At 42.1% G+C, this 14,348-nt stretch overlaps 1 protein-coding gene across 1 annotated transcript in view; it reads right to left on the bottom strand.

Moving 5' to 3' along the window:
* Positions 1 to 5,333: 5,333 nt before the first annotated feature.
* The window catches only part of LOC139422810 (zinc finger SWIM domain-containing protein 6-like), a 73,241-nt gene continuing 64,226 nt past the window's right edge, over positions 5,334 to 14,348 (bottom strand). Inside the window, exons 13-14 of the mRNA XM_071174179.1 lie at positions 11,451 to 11,532; positions 5,334 to 8,868 (exon numbers count right to left, since the gene is read on the bottom strand). Coding sequence (XP_071030280.1) covers positions 8,006 to 8,868; positions 11,451 to 11,532 — 945 coding nt within the window. The 3' untranslated portion in view covers positions 5,334 to 8,005. The remainder of the gene's footprint in view (positions 8,869 to 11,450; positions 11,533 to 14,348) is intronic.

Below are 14,348 nucleotides of genomic sequence, written 5' to 3'. Positions count from 1 at the left end.
ATCAAAAACTGAAAAATTGGGCGTGCAAAATTATTCAGCCCCTTTACTTTCAGTGCAGCAAACTCTCTCCAGAAGTTCAGTGAGGATCTCTAAATGATCCAATGTTGACCTAAATGACTAATGATGATAAATACAATCCACCTGTGTGTAATCAAGTCTCCGTATAAATGCACCTGCACTGTGATAGTCTCAGAGGTCAGTTAAAAGCGCAGAGAGCATCATGAAGAACAAGGAACACACCAGGCAGGTCCGAGATACTGTTGTGAAGAAGTTTAAAGCCGGATTTGGATACAAAAAGATTTTCCAAGCTTTAAACATCCCAAGGAGCACTGTGCAAGCGATAATATTGAAATGGAAGGAGTATCAGACCACTGCAAATCTACCAAGACCTGGCCGTCCCTCTAAACTTTCAGCTCATACAAGGAGAAGACTGATCAGAGATGCAGCCAAGAGGCCCATGATCACTCTGGATGAACTGCAGAGATCTACAGCTGAGGTGGGAGACTCTGTCCATAGGACAACAATCAGTCGTATATTGCACAAATCTGGCCTTTATGGAAGAGTGGCAAGAAGAAAGCCATTTCTTAAAGATATCCATAAAAAGTGTCGTTTAAAGTTTGCCACAAGCCACCTGGGAGACACACCAAACATGTGGAAGAAGGTGCTCTGGTCAGATGAAACCAAAATTGAACTTTTTGGCAACAATGCAAAACGTTATGTTTGGCGTAAAAGCAACACAGCTGAACACACCATCCCCACTGTCAAACATGGTGGTGGCAGCATCATGGTTTGGGCCTGCTTTTCTTCAGCAGGGACAGGGAAGATGGTTAAAATTGATGGGAAGATGGATGAAGCCAAATACAGGACCATTCTGGAAGAAAACCTGATGGAGTCTGCAAAAGACCTGAGACTGGGACGGAGATTTGTCTTCCAACAAGACAATGATCCAAAACATAAAGCAAAATCTACAATGGAATGGTTCAAAAATAAACATATCCAGGTGTTAGAATGGCCAAGTCAAAGTCCAGACCTGAATCCAATCGAGAATCTGTGGAAAGAACTGAAAACTGCTGTTCACAAATGCTCTCCATCCAACCTCACTGAGCTCGAGCTGTTTTGCAAGGAGGAATGGGAAAAAATGTCAGTCTCTCGATGTGCAAAACTGATAGAGACATACCCCAAGCGACTTACAGCTGTAATCACAGCAAAAGGTGGCGCTACAAAGTATTAACTTAAGGGGGCTGAATAATTTTGCACGCCCAATTCTTCAGTTTTTGATTTGTTAAAAAAGTTTGAAATATCCAATAAATGTCGTTCCACGTCATGATTGTGTCCCACTTGTTGTTGATTCTTCACAAAAAAATACAGTTTTATATCTTTATGTTTGAAGCCTGAAATGTGGCAAAAGGTTGCAAAGTTCAAGGGGGCCGAATACTTTCGCAAGGCACTGTATGTATGATTAGAACGGCTTCTTTCCTACCTGCATTATCCTTAGATCTGACATGATCAGAGAATGCCTTAGAACTGCAATGACCAGAGAATGCCTTAGAACTGCAATGATCAGAGAATGCCTTAGAACTGCAATGATCAGAGAATGCCTTAGAACTGCAATGATCAGAGAATGCCTTAGATCTGACATGATCAGAGAATGCCTTAGATCTGACATGATCAGAGAATGCCTTAGAACTGTCATGATCAGAGAATTGCTTAGTTGAGAGGGAATGTTAAAAGAAGAAAATATTCCACAGCCACGTTGCACAATAGAATAGAATCATACTCAAAAGTCTGAACAAGCAGCACAGCTCCAGTAATTGCAGTAGCAGTCTCACAGTAGGGGCTCCATTCCACCTTTGCTAAACGGCTCTCCACATCATTCTAGAATGTTGTGTTTAGGGGCTGGCTGTCTCCTGATAAAGTATCAAAGCACTGCCGTGAAACAAATCACAAAACAAGATGTGTCTATCAACACCAGACTTTCACAATGGGTCATTTCCTGTCCAGAGAGGAAGTGGAATGCAGACATCCACTAGTGCAGTGGTCGTTAGACTGAAATGGGTACGGAGTCTCCCATCTCCCATCTCTGGAGTCTGGACAGTCTCTGTGGTGATGTAAAGGAGTAGGATAAAGTTGACCCTTGACAGACAGATCAAAGCTCCTCTCTCCTTACCTCTCTGACCAACTGTTTCTGTAGCAGGAAGGAGACGCATCACCATGAGAGACAGGATGGGAAGTGACTGATGGGTGTGACGGCAGACACAGGATTTGAACCAATTTAATGAGATGAGTTAGTGCTGGATCAGAAATGTGTGCACCCTCAGGATCCCCCAGGAATAGATGGAGAAACAGATTAATTGCCAGTACTGAGAGGTGATATTACCTCAGCTATAGTTGCCAGTACTGAGAGGTGATATTACCTCAGCTATAGTTGCCAGTACTGAGAGGTGATATTACCTCAGCTATAGTTGCCAGTACTGAGAGGTGATATTACCTCAGCTATAGTTGCCAGTACTGAAAGGTGATATTACCTCAGCTATAGTTGCCAGTTCTGAGAGGTGATATTACCTCAGCTATAGTTGCCAGTACTGAGAGGTGAAATTACCTAAGCTATATTACCTCAGCTATAGTTGCCAGTACTGAGGTGATACTACCTCAGCTATAAGTTGCCAGTACTGAGGTGATATTACCTCAGCTATAGTTGCCAGTACTGAGGTGATATTACCTCAGCTATAGTTGCCAGTACTGAGGTGATATTACCTCAGCTATAGTTGCCAGTACTGAGGTGATATTACCTCAGCTATAGTTGCCAGTACTGAGAGGTGATATTACCTCAGCTATAGTTGCCAGTACTGAGAGGTGATATTACCTCAGCTATAGTTTCCAGTACTGAGGTGATATTACCTCAGCTATAGTTGCCAGTACTGAGAGGTGATATTACCTCAGCTATAGTTGCCAGTACTGAGAGGTGATATTACCTCAGCTATAGTTGCCAGTACTGAGAGGTGATATTACCTCAGCTATAGTTGCCAGTACTGAGAGGTGATATTACCTCAGCTATAGTTGCCAGTACTGAGAGGTGATATTACCTCAGCTATAGTTGCCAGTACTGAGAGGTGATATTACCTCAGCTATAGTTGCCAGTACTGAGAGGTGATATTACCTCAGCTATAGTTGCCAGTACTGAGAGGTGATATTACCTCAGCTATAGTTGCCAGTTCTGAGAGGTAATATTACCTCAGCTATAGTTGCCAGTACTAAGAGGTGATATTACCTAAGTTATATTACCTCAGCTACAGTTGCCAGTACTGAGGTGATACTACCTCAGCTATAGTTGCCAGTACTGAGATGATATTACCTCAGCTATATTACCTCAGCTAAAGTTGCCAGTACTGAGAGTTGATATTACCTCAGCTATAGTTTCCAGTACTGAGAGGTGATATTACCTCAGCTATAGTTGCCAGTACTGAGAGGTGATATTACCTCAGCTATAGTTGCCAGTACTGAGAGGTGATATTACCTCAGGTATAGTTGCCAGAAAGAACATTGCTGTCCCAGATGGACTGGGAACCATGTGGCATTCCCGGGAATGAGAACAGGAATGGGGTCATGGTCTGGTTCAGCCAGGATGTGTGTGTGTCCCAGCTGATCTCTGGTGCCAGATATGGGGTTACAGAAACTCCCCACTGCCTGGCTATTTATACAGGAGATACACTCACTGACATGGATACTGTAAATAAAATAAAATGTATTTAAAAACCCTTTTTACATCAGCATGTCACACAGTGCTTATCCATAAACCCAGCCTAAAACCACAAACAATGAAGATGTACAGGTACATCTATACGATTCAAGTGTGTGTGTGTAACGCTCATTTATCATGAAACCCCCCAGTGTCTCAGTTTCTCTAACACCTTCTGAGAAGGGGCGGGGGGGGGACGACGACGACACACTACATCTTGGAGTAAATCTATATAAAAGTGCATGTTAGAGTCCTGACAGGGGACAGTGCCGTCCTGACTCTGGTCCTGACTAGTCAGGTGCAGACCTTTCCCTTTCAGGGACATGTATAAGAGGTCAGTCTTATCTTGCTCTCCCAAATACATAGGAAGGCGGAGATATGTAGGCCTAATCTCAACCCCAACCTTTTTAACTGGTTCCTGTTTAGTTGAGCTCATTGTTAGCTTGGGGATTTACTGTGGTCAGTCCTGATACATACAAAACACTTCACAGGTAGTAAATCCAGACAGTGGTGATTGATTTGAATGGAACGACTACTGGGGCGAGGGGGTCAAAACATTGTCAACAATGAGACAAGCCATAAGACTGCCAAACAATTAATCAAATGGCTACCGGTCTATTACATTGACCCACCCATTTGTTTTGTACACTGCTGCTACTCGCTGTTTATTATCTATGCATAGTCACTTCACCCCTACCTACATGTACAAATTACCTCTAACCTGTACCCCCGCACACTGACTCGGTACCGGTACCCCCTGTATATTACCTTTTTATTGTTGTTACTTTTTTTATAATTTTTTATTTTATTTGGTAAATATTTTCTTAACTCTTCTTGAACTGCCCTTAACCAACAGTGCAGTTCAAGAAGAATTAAGAAAATATTTACCAAATAAACCAAAATAAAAAATTATAAAAAAGTAACAACAATAAAAAGGTAATATGCAGGGGGTACCGGTACCGAGTCAGTAAGTAAGCATTTCATGGTAAGGTCTACACTTGTTGTATTCGGCGCATCTGACAAATAAAGTTTGATTTGATTTTGTTTGGAGTAATTGGGGCTGTTCCTATTCCTCCATCCCCCTCCCTTTGTGGTTCCAACTCAAACTTCCTGTACCCTCAACAGCTCCCCTGGATGCTGTTAACGATAGAAGACAGGAAGAGGAAGGAATATTCCTATCGTCATCTAACCAAGTAAACTAAAGCGTCCAGCCTGTATCACAAAAAAAGGTCTAGGGGAAATACTACTTTTGAATTCCACAGAATCACCTGGAGTGGAATGTTAACAGCTCTCTATTAGAAACATCATGGATTATCAGGAGTGATAAAGAACACAACACTTGGAATACTCCCCAAATACAGCAAACACTAACACTGTTGAGGAAACAAATGAGCAGGAAAAAACCTTGACATCCTTTCTACTACTACTCTCAGTGGATTCATAATTTCCCAGGAGAGGTCCAGCGTTTCACTCACTTACATTCTGGGATAAAAGAAAGGAAAACAGTGTTTCTCCTTTTTCCACTGATGGCGCAGTGTGTAAAATAGCAGAACTAGGAACCTTCAAAAATAAATGCAAATAAACACTACACCAGATCTCCTCTCAAAAAACGAATTTTAATTAAAACAAAAAAGTTCAATCATTAACAAGTTTAAAAAACAGTGATTTAGTTACATAAATAAATTGATATTGGTGTATCAAATCTGAATTTTAACACATGAGCAATGTTGACACGGTTGAAGAAGTACAATCGTTTACCTATCATAATAAATAAAATGGAACATGAAAGATATTTGTCTTTGGACAAAGGACCTATGGACAAACCTCTAGGGGAGGAGGGGACAAGAGACACTAGACAATGTTTCTGCACCCAAAAACAAACAGAGAAGGGCTTTTTAAAGCACAGAACACAGAACCATTCAGCTAAAAATGAAAGACACTAAAAGTTGTAACCAAAGTTGGTTGGCTTTTTCATTTCAATGAACAAAGTTTGGTAGTCAGAACTCCCGTTTGGTTGTTTTAAAGCGTTAAGACAAGGCAAGAAAGAAGGCTGTTCTCATTGAATAATTCTAGAGAGATAACTAAAAAGTTAAAAAAGGAGAAACATATAAAAAGCGTAACAAAACAAAATTGAACAGTCAAGACCAACATAGCAACTTTCTGTCCTGCACAAAGTCAAGGAGTCGACAGAAGAGGCGTGTTGTGGGTTCGTTGTAGAGGCGTGTTGTGGGTTCGTTGTAGAGGCAAGTACATGTTTTAATTGGTTGTTCTGCATATAATGTAGATTATTTTTTGTGACTTGAACACTGTGGAAGGAGACATGATGCGTGAACAAACCAAATTTCACCACAGCGTATTACTATGCTAATTATTAGTAAAGAGTCAGGGATTTTTTTCACGGCTTCGTAGGCACTGGGCCGGAGTTCTCCATTTGTAATGCTAAGGCATTACTGATCGGGCTCCTGGGCAGTTTCTCTCTCTTTCTCTCCTCTTATACCACGGTGCCCAATACAACTGTGTTCAACTGGAGGATTAATATATTTTGCTGGTCCATACTAAATACAACATCCATGTCCTTTTTTGCAAACAGCCGGTTCCTGTCAAGCAGTCCAGTGGATGTCAGTCTGTCTGTCTCTCTGGGGTCGCCCAGCTAACAGTCCTACTGAGATGACCCCTAACCTTTGACCTTTGTCCTGGCCCCTGATGACGCAACGCGACACGTTTTAAAAGTCCTTCTGATATGTTTTGGTTATAAAAACCATGGTACTGCAGCTTCAAGTATTTTGCATTACATAGAATATGATTTAATAAATTAGTTAACGTATACATTTGTTTTCAATATTCAGACATATACTATTATATATACAGTACAATAAAATGCTCTCATTCTCTCTTTTTTATTTTCCTTTGCTTTTTTTGTTGAGAAATCCCTGAGAATGTATGTTGACAGTTGCTAAGTTTCCACAAGCGCAAGCACTATGACAGTATAATTGTGTTTTTCTGCAAGTGTGTGTTTACAGGTTGTTTCTGCAACTGCATGAGTTTGAGTGTGTCCGTTACTATGTGTTTCTATGCGTGTGTGTGTGTTTCTGCACGTGTCTAAAGCATCAGGGTAAACAACACTGCAAAGCCACAGCAGACAGCCAGTCTGGAGTTGATGATCCCTGTTACTAAAGCCACAGCAGACAGTCAGCCTGGAGTTGGTGATCCCTGTTACTAAAGCCACAGCAGACAGTCAGCCTGGAGTTGACGCTCCCTGTTACTAAAGCCACAGCAGACAGTCAGCCTGATGTTGGTGATCCCTGTTACTAAAGCCACAGCCAGCCTGGAGTTGGTAATCTCTGTTACTAAAGCCACAGCAGACAGTCAGCCTGGAGTTGATGATCCCTGTTACTAAAGCCACAGCAGACAGTCAGCCTGGAGTTGGTGATCCCTGTTACTAAAGCCACAGCAGACAGTCAGCCTGGAGTTGATGATCCCTGTTACTAAAGCCACAGCAGACAGTCAGCCTGGAGTTGGTGATCCCTGTTACTAAAGCCACAGCAGACAGTCAGCCTGGAGTTGGTGATCCCTGTTACTAAAGCCACAGCAGACAGTCAGCCTGGAGTTGACGCTCCCTGTTACTAAAGCCACAGCAGACAGTCAGCCTGATGTTGGTGATCTCTCTTACTAAAGAGACATAAAACAAGAAATTGTGGACTGAACTGGATAGTGAACTGTTTGTATTGTTATTTAACTGTTAACACACACTGACCACACTGAGTGGGGGAAGGAGGGGTGAGGAAGGGCTAAGGGGGGAATAAAGCTGGGTCCGTACGAGGTACTGGTCACGTCTGATGGAGTTGCTCTGTTTGGTTTTAAGCCTTGTTTGTCTCATTGTCTCTGAGCTGTGAGCATTTAACAGAGGGGGACAGGAGTGCTATGTGGACATCTCGCCACTGGACAACATATACTCAGTGTAAAAAGATGTTATTTTTCTCTTTAGTTCTCTCTCTCTCTCTTACACTGTCTTTATACATAAAGGGACACACACACACACACTTCCACAACATGACAATTTTCTTTTTTGTTTGCTTGTGAACTAAATAGGGTCTATACACATTAATACCGATGTGGCCTTTTGTTGTTTTCAGGTTTTTCTTTCACTTATTCCGTCACTTTTTAAGTTAAAAGGGATACAAACGCAGAATCAAGTAAAAGGGGGCGTGATCGCTCTAAATCTCCATACATCCATCAACCAATCACAATAGTTTTTAAGTTTAGTCTTCGTCAACCGAACCTCTCCCGTACGAGCATCATGAGTTTCTTCTTGCCCTTGTAGATCTGTTTAAGGTTGTCTATGAACTGGGTAAACTGGATGTGTCCGTCCTGGGCCATGAGGAACGTCTCTCTGGCCTTACTGAGGAACTCGATGAACTCGCTGTAGTGGCGCGGGCTGATGTGCGTGAGGCGAGAGTGCGTGGTGTTGATGTAGGCTCCGATGGTGGCGTCCAGCAGTTGCCTGAGTGGAGCCTTGTCCAGCGACATCAGCTTCCCAGAGTTCCTGCGGCTGTGCAGTGCCACCATGCCCGGCGTGGTCAATGTGCACCGTCTCAAAATGTCTGACAGCACAGTGGCGCACTTCACACTTTTCACCACCAGAGGAATGACGGCAGCCAGCTCATTCTTCCCCAGAGAGTGACTCAGAGCACAGGCCCACAGCACGTCATTGATAGCCGGGTGGGTGTCCTGGTTGTAGCTGAGGTTAAGGTGGGCCATGGCTAGCGTGGCCAGCTTGTAAGCCCTCATGGGATATCCTCTGTGCTCCATGTACCTGGCTATTGTAAAGAGCTGTGTGTAGCTCATCCCCGTGACGGCCGCGTCCAGAACGATCTGGTAGGCCGTCTCGAAGGCGATGTGGTCCTTCTCACAGAGGGTGAGGGCAGAGAGGGAACAGTTCTGGGGGTCCTTCATGGCACACTGCAGGGCCAGTGTTCGGGCGGAGGAGGCCAGGTTCTCCTGCTGGTGACAGTCCAGGTGCAGCCGGACGATGGTGGTGTTGGACATGACGGTGGTGGCCACGATGCTGGTGGCCTCGGTCGGGGTGAACAGGGTGAACCAACTCTGCATGATGCTGTCCAACGCATACACACCTACAGCAGTGGAGAGCAGAGGAGAAGCTGGTTAGGTCATGGAAATATGTTCTACACACACAACAGCTTTTAATTTTTTTAATACCTTTATTTCAACAAGGAACACAGACTGAGACCAAGGTTTCTTTTACAGCTGGGCCCTGCGTATACATGTTTACACATAAAGTTTAGGTACAATGATTAAGGAACTACACAAGACAAACAAAAAGATCACAGATAACACAAAAAAAATACATTTACACACAGGTTATTCCCCTAACAGCACAAGACCTTGCATTACCGAAACAGTAACAAGCAATACACAAATACAAATCCTACAATAAATATATAAAATGGGCGACAGGGGGACAAGAGTCTCAAGTTTAAGTTTAGTCTGCAGGCTATTCCATAGGCAAGGAGCGTAACAGGAAAAGGCAGCCATACCCAACTCTGTGGAAATCGCATGGGCCACAAGTGTAATCCATGCTTGAGACCTGGTTTTACGAATTATAATTCTAATATTAGTGATGATAAATAAGAAGGTAGTTTATTCAGAAGTGCTTTATAGACAAACACGAGAGCATATTGTTCTCGTCTCACGGACAGCTTAGTCCTACCCACATTTTGATATTAAACACAGTGGTGAGTTCTGTAGCTCCCGTAATAAACCTAAGTGCGCAATGATAAGTAGCATCCAGCGATGTAAGTGTTGATGCCGTAGCATGCATGTAAATAATATCCCCATAATCTATAACAGACATAAAAGTAGCTTGTACAATTTGTTTTCTATTTATAGAGGACAAACATGTCCTGTTTCTATAGAGGAAGCCTAGCTTGATTTTTAGCCATTTGCAAAGTTAGTCAGTATGCATTTTAAAAGACAGTTTATCATCCAACCATATCCCTAAGTATTTATATGCAGAGACCTGATTCATTCGAGAACCATCTGAGCTCGTAAGTGCAAGTGTATTTTCAACCAACTTTTTGAACATATTAAAAATCATAAAATGTGTTGTTTTTTCCCCGTTAAAACGAGTTTCAGCTGTATAAAAGACCCTTGTAATATCTTAAAATTTGTCTCCAATAATGACAACGCTTGGTCAGCCGTTGAAGCGATAGAGAACATGCAGTGTCATCAGCATATAAATGAATTTGACACTTTCTTATCTCATCACCAATACTGTTTATGTAGAGAGTGAACAGTAATGGACCAAGTTTAGAACCTTGTGGGACCCATTTTAACCAACTCCAATGGCTCCGACTGAATGCCGTCGACTCTAACAGCCTGACTTCTATCCTTTAGATAATCATGAAACCAACGACAGGCATCCAATCCCAGTCCTATTGACGACAGCTTACCCAAAAGTATCGCATGATCTACAGTGTCAAAAGCTTTAGATAAATCTATGAACAAGGCGGCACAGTACTTTCAATTATCTAGGGCATTAGTAATATAATTTACAACACGTACAGTGGCCGTAATAGTACCGTGTTTAGGTCTGAAGATAGATTGATTACTAGAAAGAGTATTGTTAACAGTTAAAAAGATTGTAGTTGCCTTTTCACTAATGACTCTAGAATTTTAGTCAAACAGGAGAGCTTAGAGATGGGCCGATAATTATCCAACTCACTACCATCGCCTCCCTTGAGGGTGGTAAAACAAAAGCTGTTTTCCAAGATTTAGGAATCTTTCCTACGACAAATGTTTGATTAAAGATATGCGTCACTACACCAGCAATAATAGATGCCGCACACTTGAGTAAATATGGATCCAGATTGTCAGCACCTAATGATTTCATAGAATCTATAGCAGATAGTTCAGATAAGTCCCTCGGCCTTCAGCTGATGTGGAAAACAGTAAGCCGGTTTTTAATTTTCAAAAAGTCAAAGATTTGTTTTTATTTTTTTTTATTTATTTCACCTTTATTTAACCAGCTAGGCAAGTTGAGAACAAGTTCTCATTTACAATTGCGACCTGGCCAAGATAAAGCAAAGCAGTTCGACACATACAACGACACAGAGTTACACATGGAGTAAAACAAGTCTATATACAATGTGAGCAAATGAGGTGAGATAAGGGAGGTAAAGGCAAAAAGGCCATGGTGGCAAAGTAGATACAATAGAAAAAAAAAATAGAAAAAAAAAAGATGATGAGGTCTTATCTGCACTATCTGCTATAGACCAGTCAGGATCATGTTGGCCATGTTTTCTTTCAAAAAGAAAAGCAGCAGAAATAAAATGCTTATTAAAAACATCACAAATTTCAGTTCGGTCACTGATGATCCCAGATTCCGATGTAATTTGCTTCAGCAGGGAAGTCAAGGAGTTTCCTGGTTTAAGTGAGTTAACAGTTTTCCAGAATTTAGCGGGATCACCAGCAGACTCTGTCATCAAGAAAATACCTAGATTTTGCCATCTTTATACCTTCGGTCCATTTACTTCTCAATTGTCTAAAAAGCAGCCAATCAGCTGTTTCACCAGTTTTCCACAGTTGACACCACAGCTGACATTATGCACATTGGAAATGGGAACCCATTCAACAACAGGATACTTTTGTTCTGCAGCCACACACACTGGAAAACATCATTAGAATAGTAACTCACCAACTTCTGTGGCACAGGTGACCAGCCACCGTACCATCTCTCTCCTCCTCCAGTTCAACGTGGACAGAGTCATTCTCATCACCTTCAGGGGAGAAAGGAACAGGTACAGGTTAGGGAGGTGTGTTTGTTTGCTTGCGTATATATATAACATAAACCCACCAAAAAAAAGTATAAATGTCCCCTTTCAGGACCCTGTCTTTCAAAGATAATTCGTAAAAAATCCAAATAACTTCACAGATCTTCATTGTAAAGGGTTTAAACACTGTTTCCCATGCATGAACAATTAATGAACATGTGGACCTGTGGAATGGAATGGTGGAATGGTCGTCAAAACACTAACAACTTACAGATGGTAGGCAATTAAGGTCACAGTTATGAAAACTTACGACACTAAAGAGGCCTTTCTACTGACTCTGAAAAGCACCAAAAGAAAGATGCCTAGGGTCCCTGCTCATCTGCGTGAATGTGCCTTAGGCATGCTGCAAGGAGGCATAAGGACTGCAGATATGGCCAGGGCAATAAATTGCTATGTCCATACTGTGAGACGCCTAAGACAGCGCTACAGGGAGACAGGACGGACAGCTGATCGTCCTCGCAGTGGCAGACCACGTGCAACAACACCTGCGCAGGATCGGTACATCCGAACATCACACCTGCGGGACAGGTACAGAATGGCAACAACTGCCCGAGTTACACCAGGAACGCACAATCCCTCCATCAGTGCTCAGACTGTCCGCAATAGGCTGAGAGAGGCTGGACTGAGGGTTTGTAGGCCTGTTGTAAGGCAGGTCCTCACCAGACGTCACCAGACAATCACTTCACAAATTTCTTGTTAACAAACTATAGTTTTGGCAAGAAGGTTAGGACATATACTTTGTGCATGACACAAGTAATTTTCCAACAATTGTTTACAGACAGATTATTTCACTGCATCACAATTCCAGTGGGTCAGAAGTTTACATACACTAAGTTGACTGTGCATTTAAACAGCTTGGAAAATTCCAGAAAATGATGTCAAGGCTTTAGAAGCTTCTGATAAGCTAATTGACATAATTTGAGTCAATTGGAGGTGTACGTGTGGATGTATTTTAAGGCCTACCTTCAAACTCTGTGCATCTTTGCTTGACATCATAGGAAAATCAAAAGAAATCAGCCAAGACCTCAGAAAAAAATTGTAGACCTCCACAAGTCTGGTTCATCCTTGGGAGCAATTTCCAAACGCCTGAAGGTACCACGTTCATCTGTACAAACAATAGTACGCAAGTATAAACACCATGGGACCATGCAGACGTCATACCGCTCTGGAAGGAGATGCGTTCTGTCTCCTAGAGATGAACGTACTTCGGTGCAAAAAGTGCAAATCAATCTCAAAACAACAGCAAAGGACCTTGTGAAGATGCTGTAGGAAACAGGCACAAAGTATCTATATCCACAGTAAATATGAATCCTATATCGACATAACCTGAAAGGCCCCTCAGCAAGGAAGAAGCCACTGCTCAAAAACCTCCATAAAAAAGCTAGACTACGTTTTGCAACTGCACATCGAGACAAAGATCATACTTTTTGGAGAAATGTCCTCTGGTTTGATGAAACAAAAACAGAACTGTTCGGCCATAATGACATCGTTATGTTTGGAGGAAAAAGGGGGAGGCTTGCAAGCCGAAGAACACCATCCCAACCGTGAAGTACAGGAGTGGCAGCATCATGTTGTGGAGGTGCTTTGCTGCAGGAGGGACTGGTGCACTTTACAAAATAGATGGCACCATGAGGAAGGGAAATTATGTGGATATATTAAGCAACATCTCAAGACAAAGCTTGGTCGCAAATGGGTCTTCGAAATGGACAATGACTCCAAGCATACTTCCAAAGTTGTGGCAAAATGGCTTAAGGACAACAAAGTCAAGGTATTGGAGTGGCCATCACAAAGCCCTGACCTGAATCCTATAGAAAATCTGTGGGCAAAACTGAAAAAGCATGTGCGAGCAAGGAGGTCTACAAACCAGGCTCCGTTACACTAGCTTATTTCACCAACTTATTGTGGAAAGCTTGTGGAAGGCTACCCAAAACGTGTGACCCAAGTTAAACAATTTAAAGGCAATGCTACCAAATACTAATTGAGCGCATGTAAACTTCTGACCCACTGGGAATGTAATGAAATAAATAAAAGCTGAAATAAATCACTACTATTATTCTGACATTTCACATTCTTAAAATAAAGTGGTGATCCTAACTGACCTAAAACAGGGAATTTGTACTAGGATTAGATGTCAGGAATTGTGAAAAACTGAGTTTAACCTCTTGGATCTCTAGGGGCGCTATTTCATTTTTGGATAAAAAACGTTCCCGTTTTAAGCGCGATATTTTGTCACGAAAAGATGCTCGACTATGCATATTCTTGACAGTTTTTGAAAGAAAACACTCTGAAGTTTCAGAATCTGCAAAGATATTGTCTGTAAGTGCCCCAGAACTCATTCTACAGGCGAAACCAAGATGATGCGTCAAGCAGAAAATGAGCAGAATCTCTGAAGCTCTGTTTTCCATTGTCTCCTTATATGGCTGTGATTGCGCAAGGAATGAGCCTACACTTTCTGTCGTTCCCCCAAGGTGTTAGCAGCATTGTGACGTATTTGTAGGCATATCATTGGAAGATTGACCATAAGAGACTACATTTTCCAAGTGTCCGCCTGGTGTCCTGCGTGGAATTCGGTGCGCAAACGCCAGCTGCTTGTACTTTTCCATTTGATTGAGGGGAGAAACCATGCTTCCACGAACGATATATCATTGAAGAGATATGTGAAAAACACCTTGAGGATTGATTCTAAACAACGTTTGCCATGTTTTCAGTCAATATTATGGAGTTAATTTGGAAAAAAGTTCGCGTTTTGAGGACTGAATTTT

Source organism: Oncorhynchus clarkii, chromosome 12 (assembly GCF_045791955.1).
Source record: "Oncorhynchus clarkii lewisi isolate Uvic-CL-2024 chromosome 12, UVic_Ocla_1.0, whole genome shotgun sequence".
Classification (NCBI taxonomy): Eukaryota; Metazoa; Chordata; class Actinopteri; order Salmoniformes; family Salmonidae; genus Oncorhynchus; species Oncorhynchus clarkii.
The sequence above is the reverse complement of the archived record's forward strand: the minus strand, read 5'-3'. Positions and strand labels throughout refer to the sequence as shown.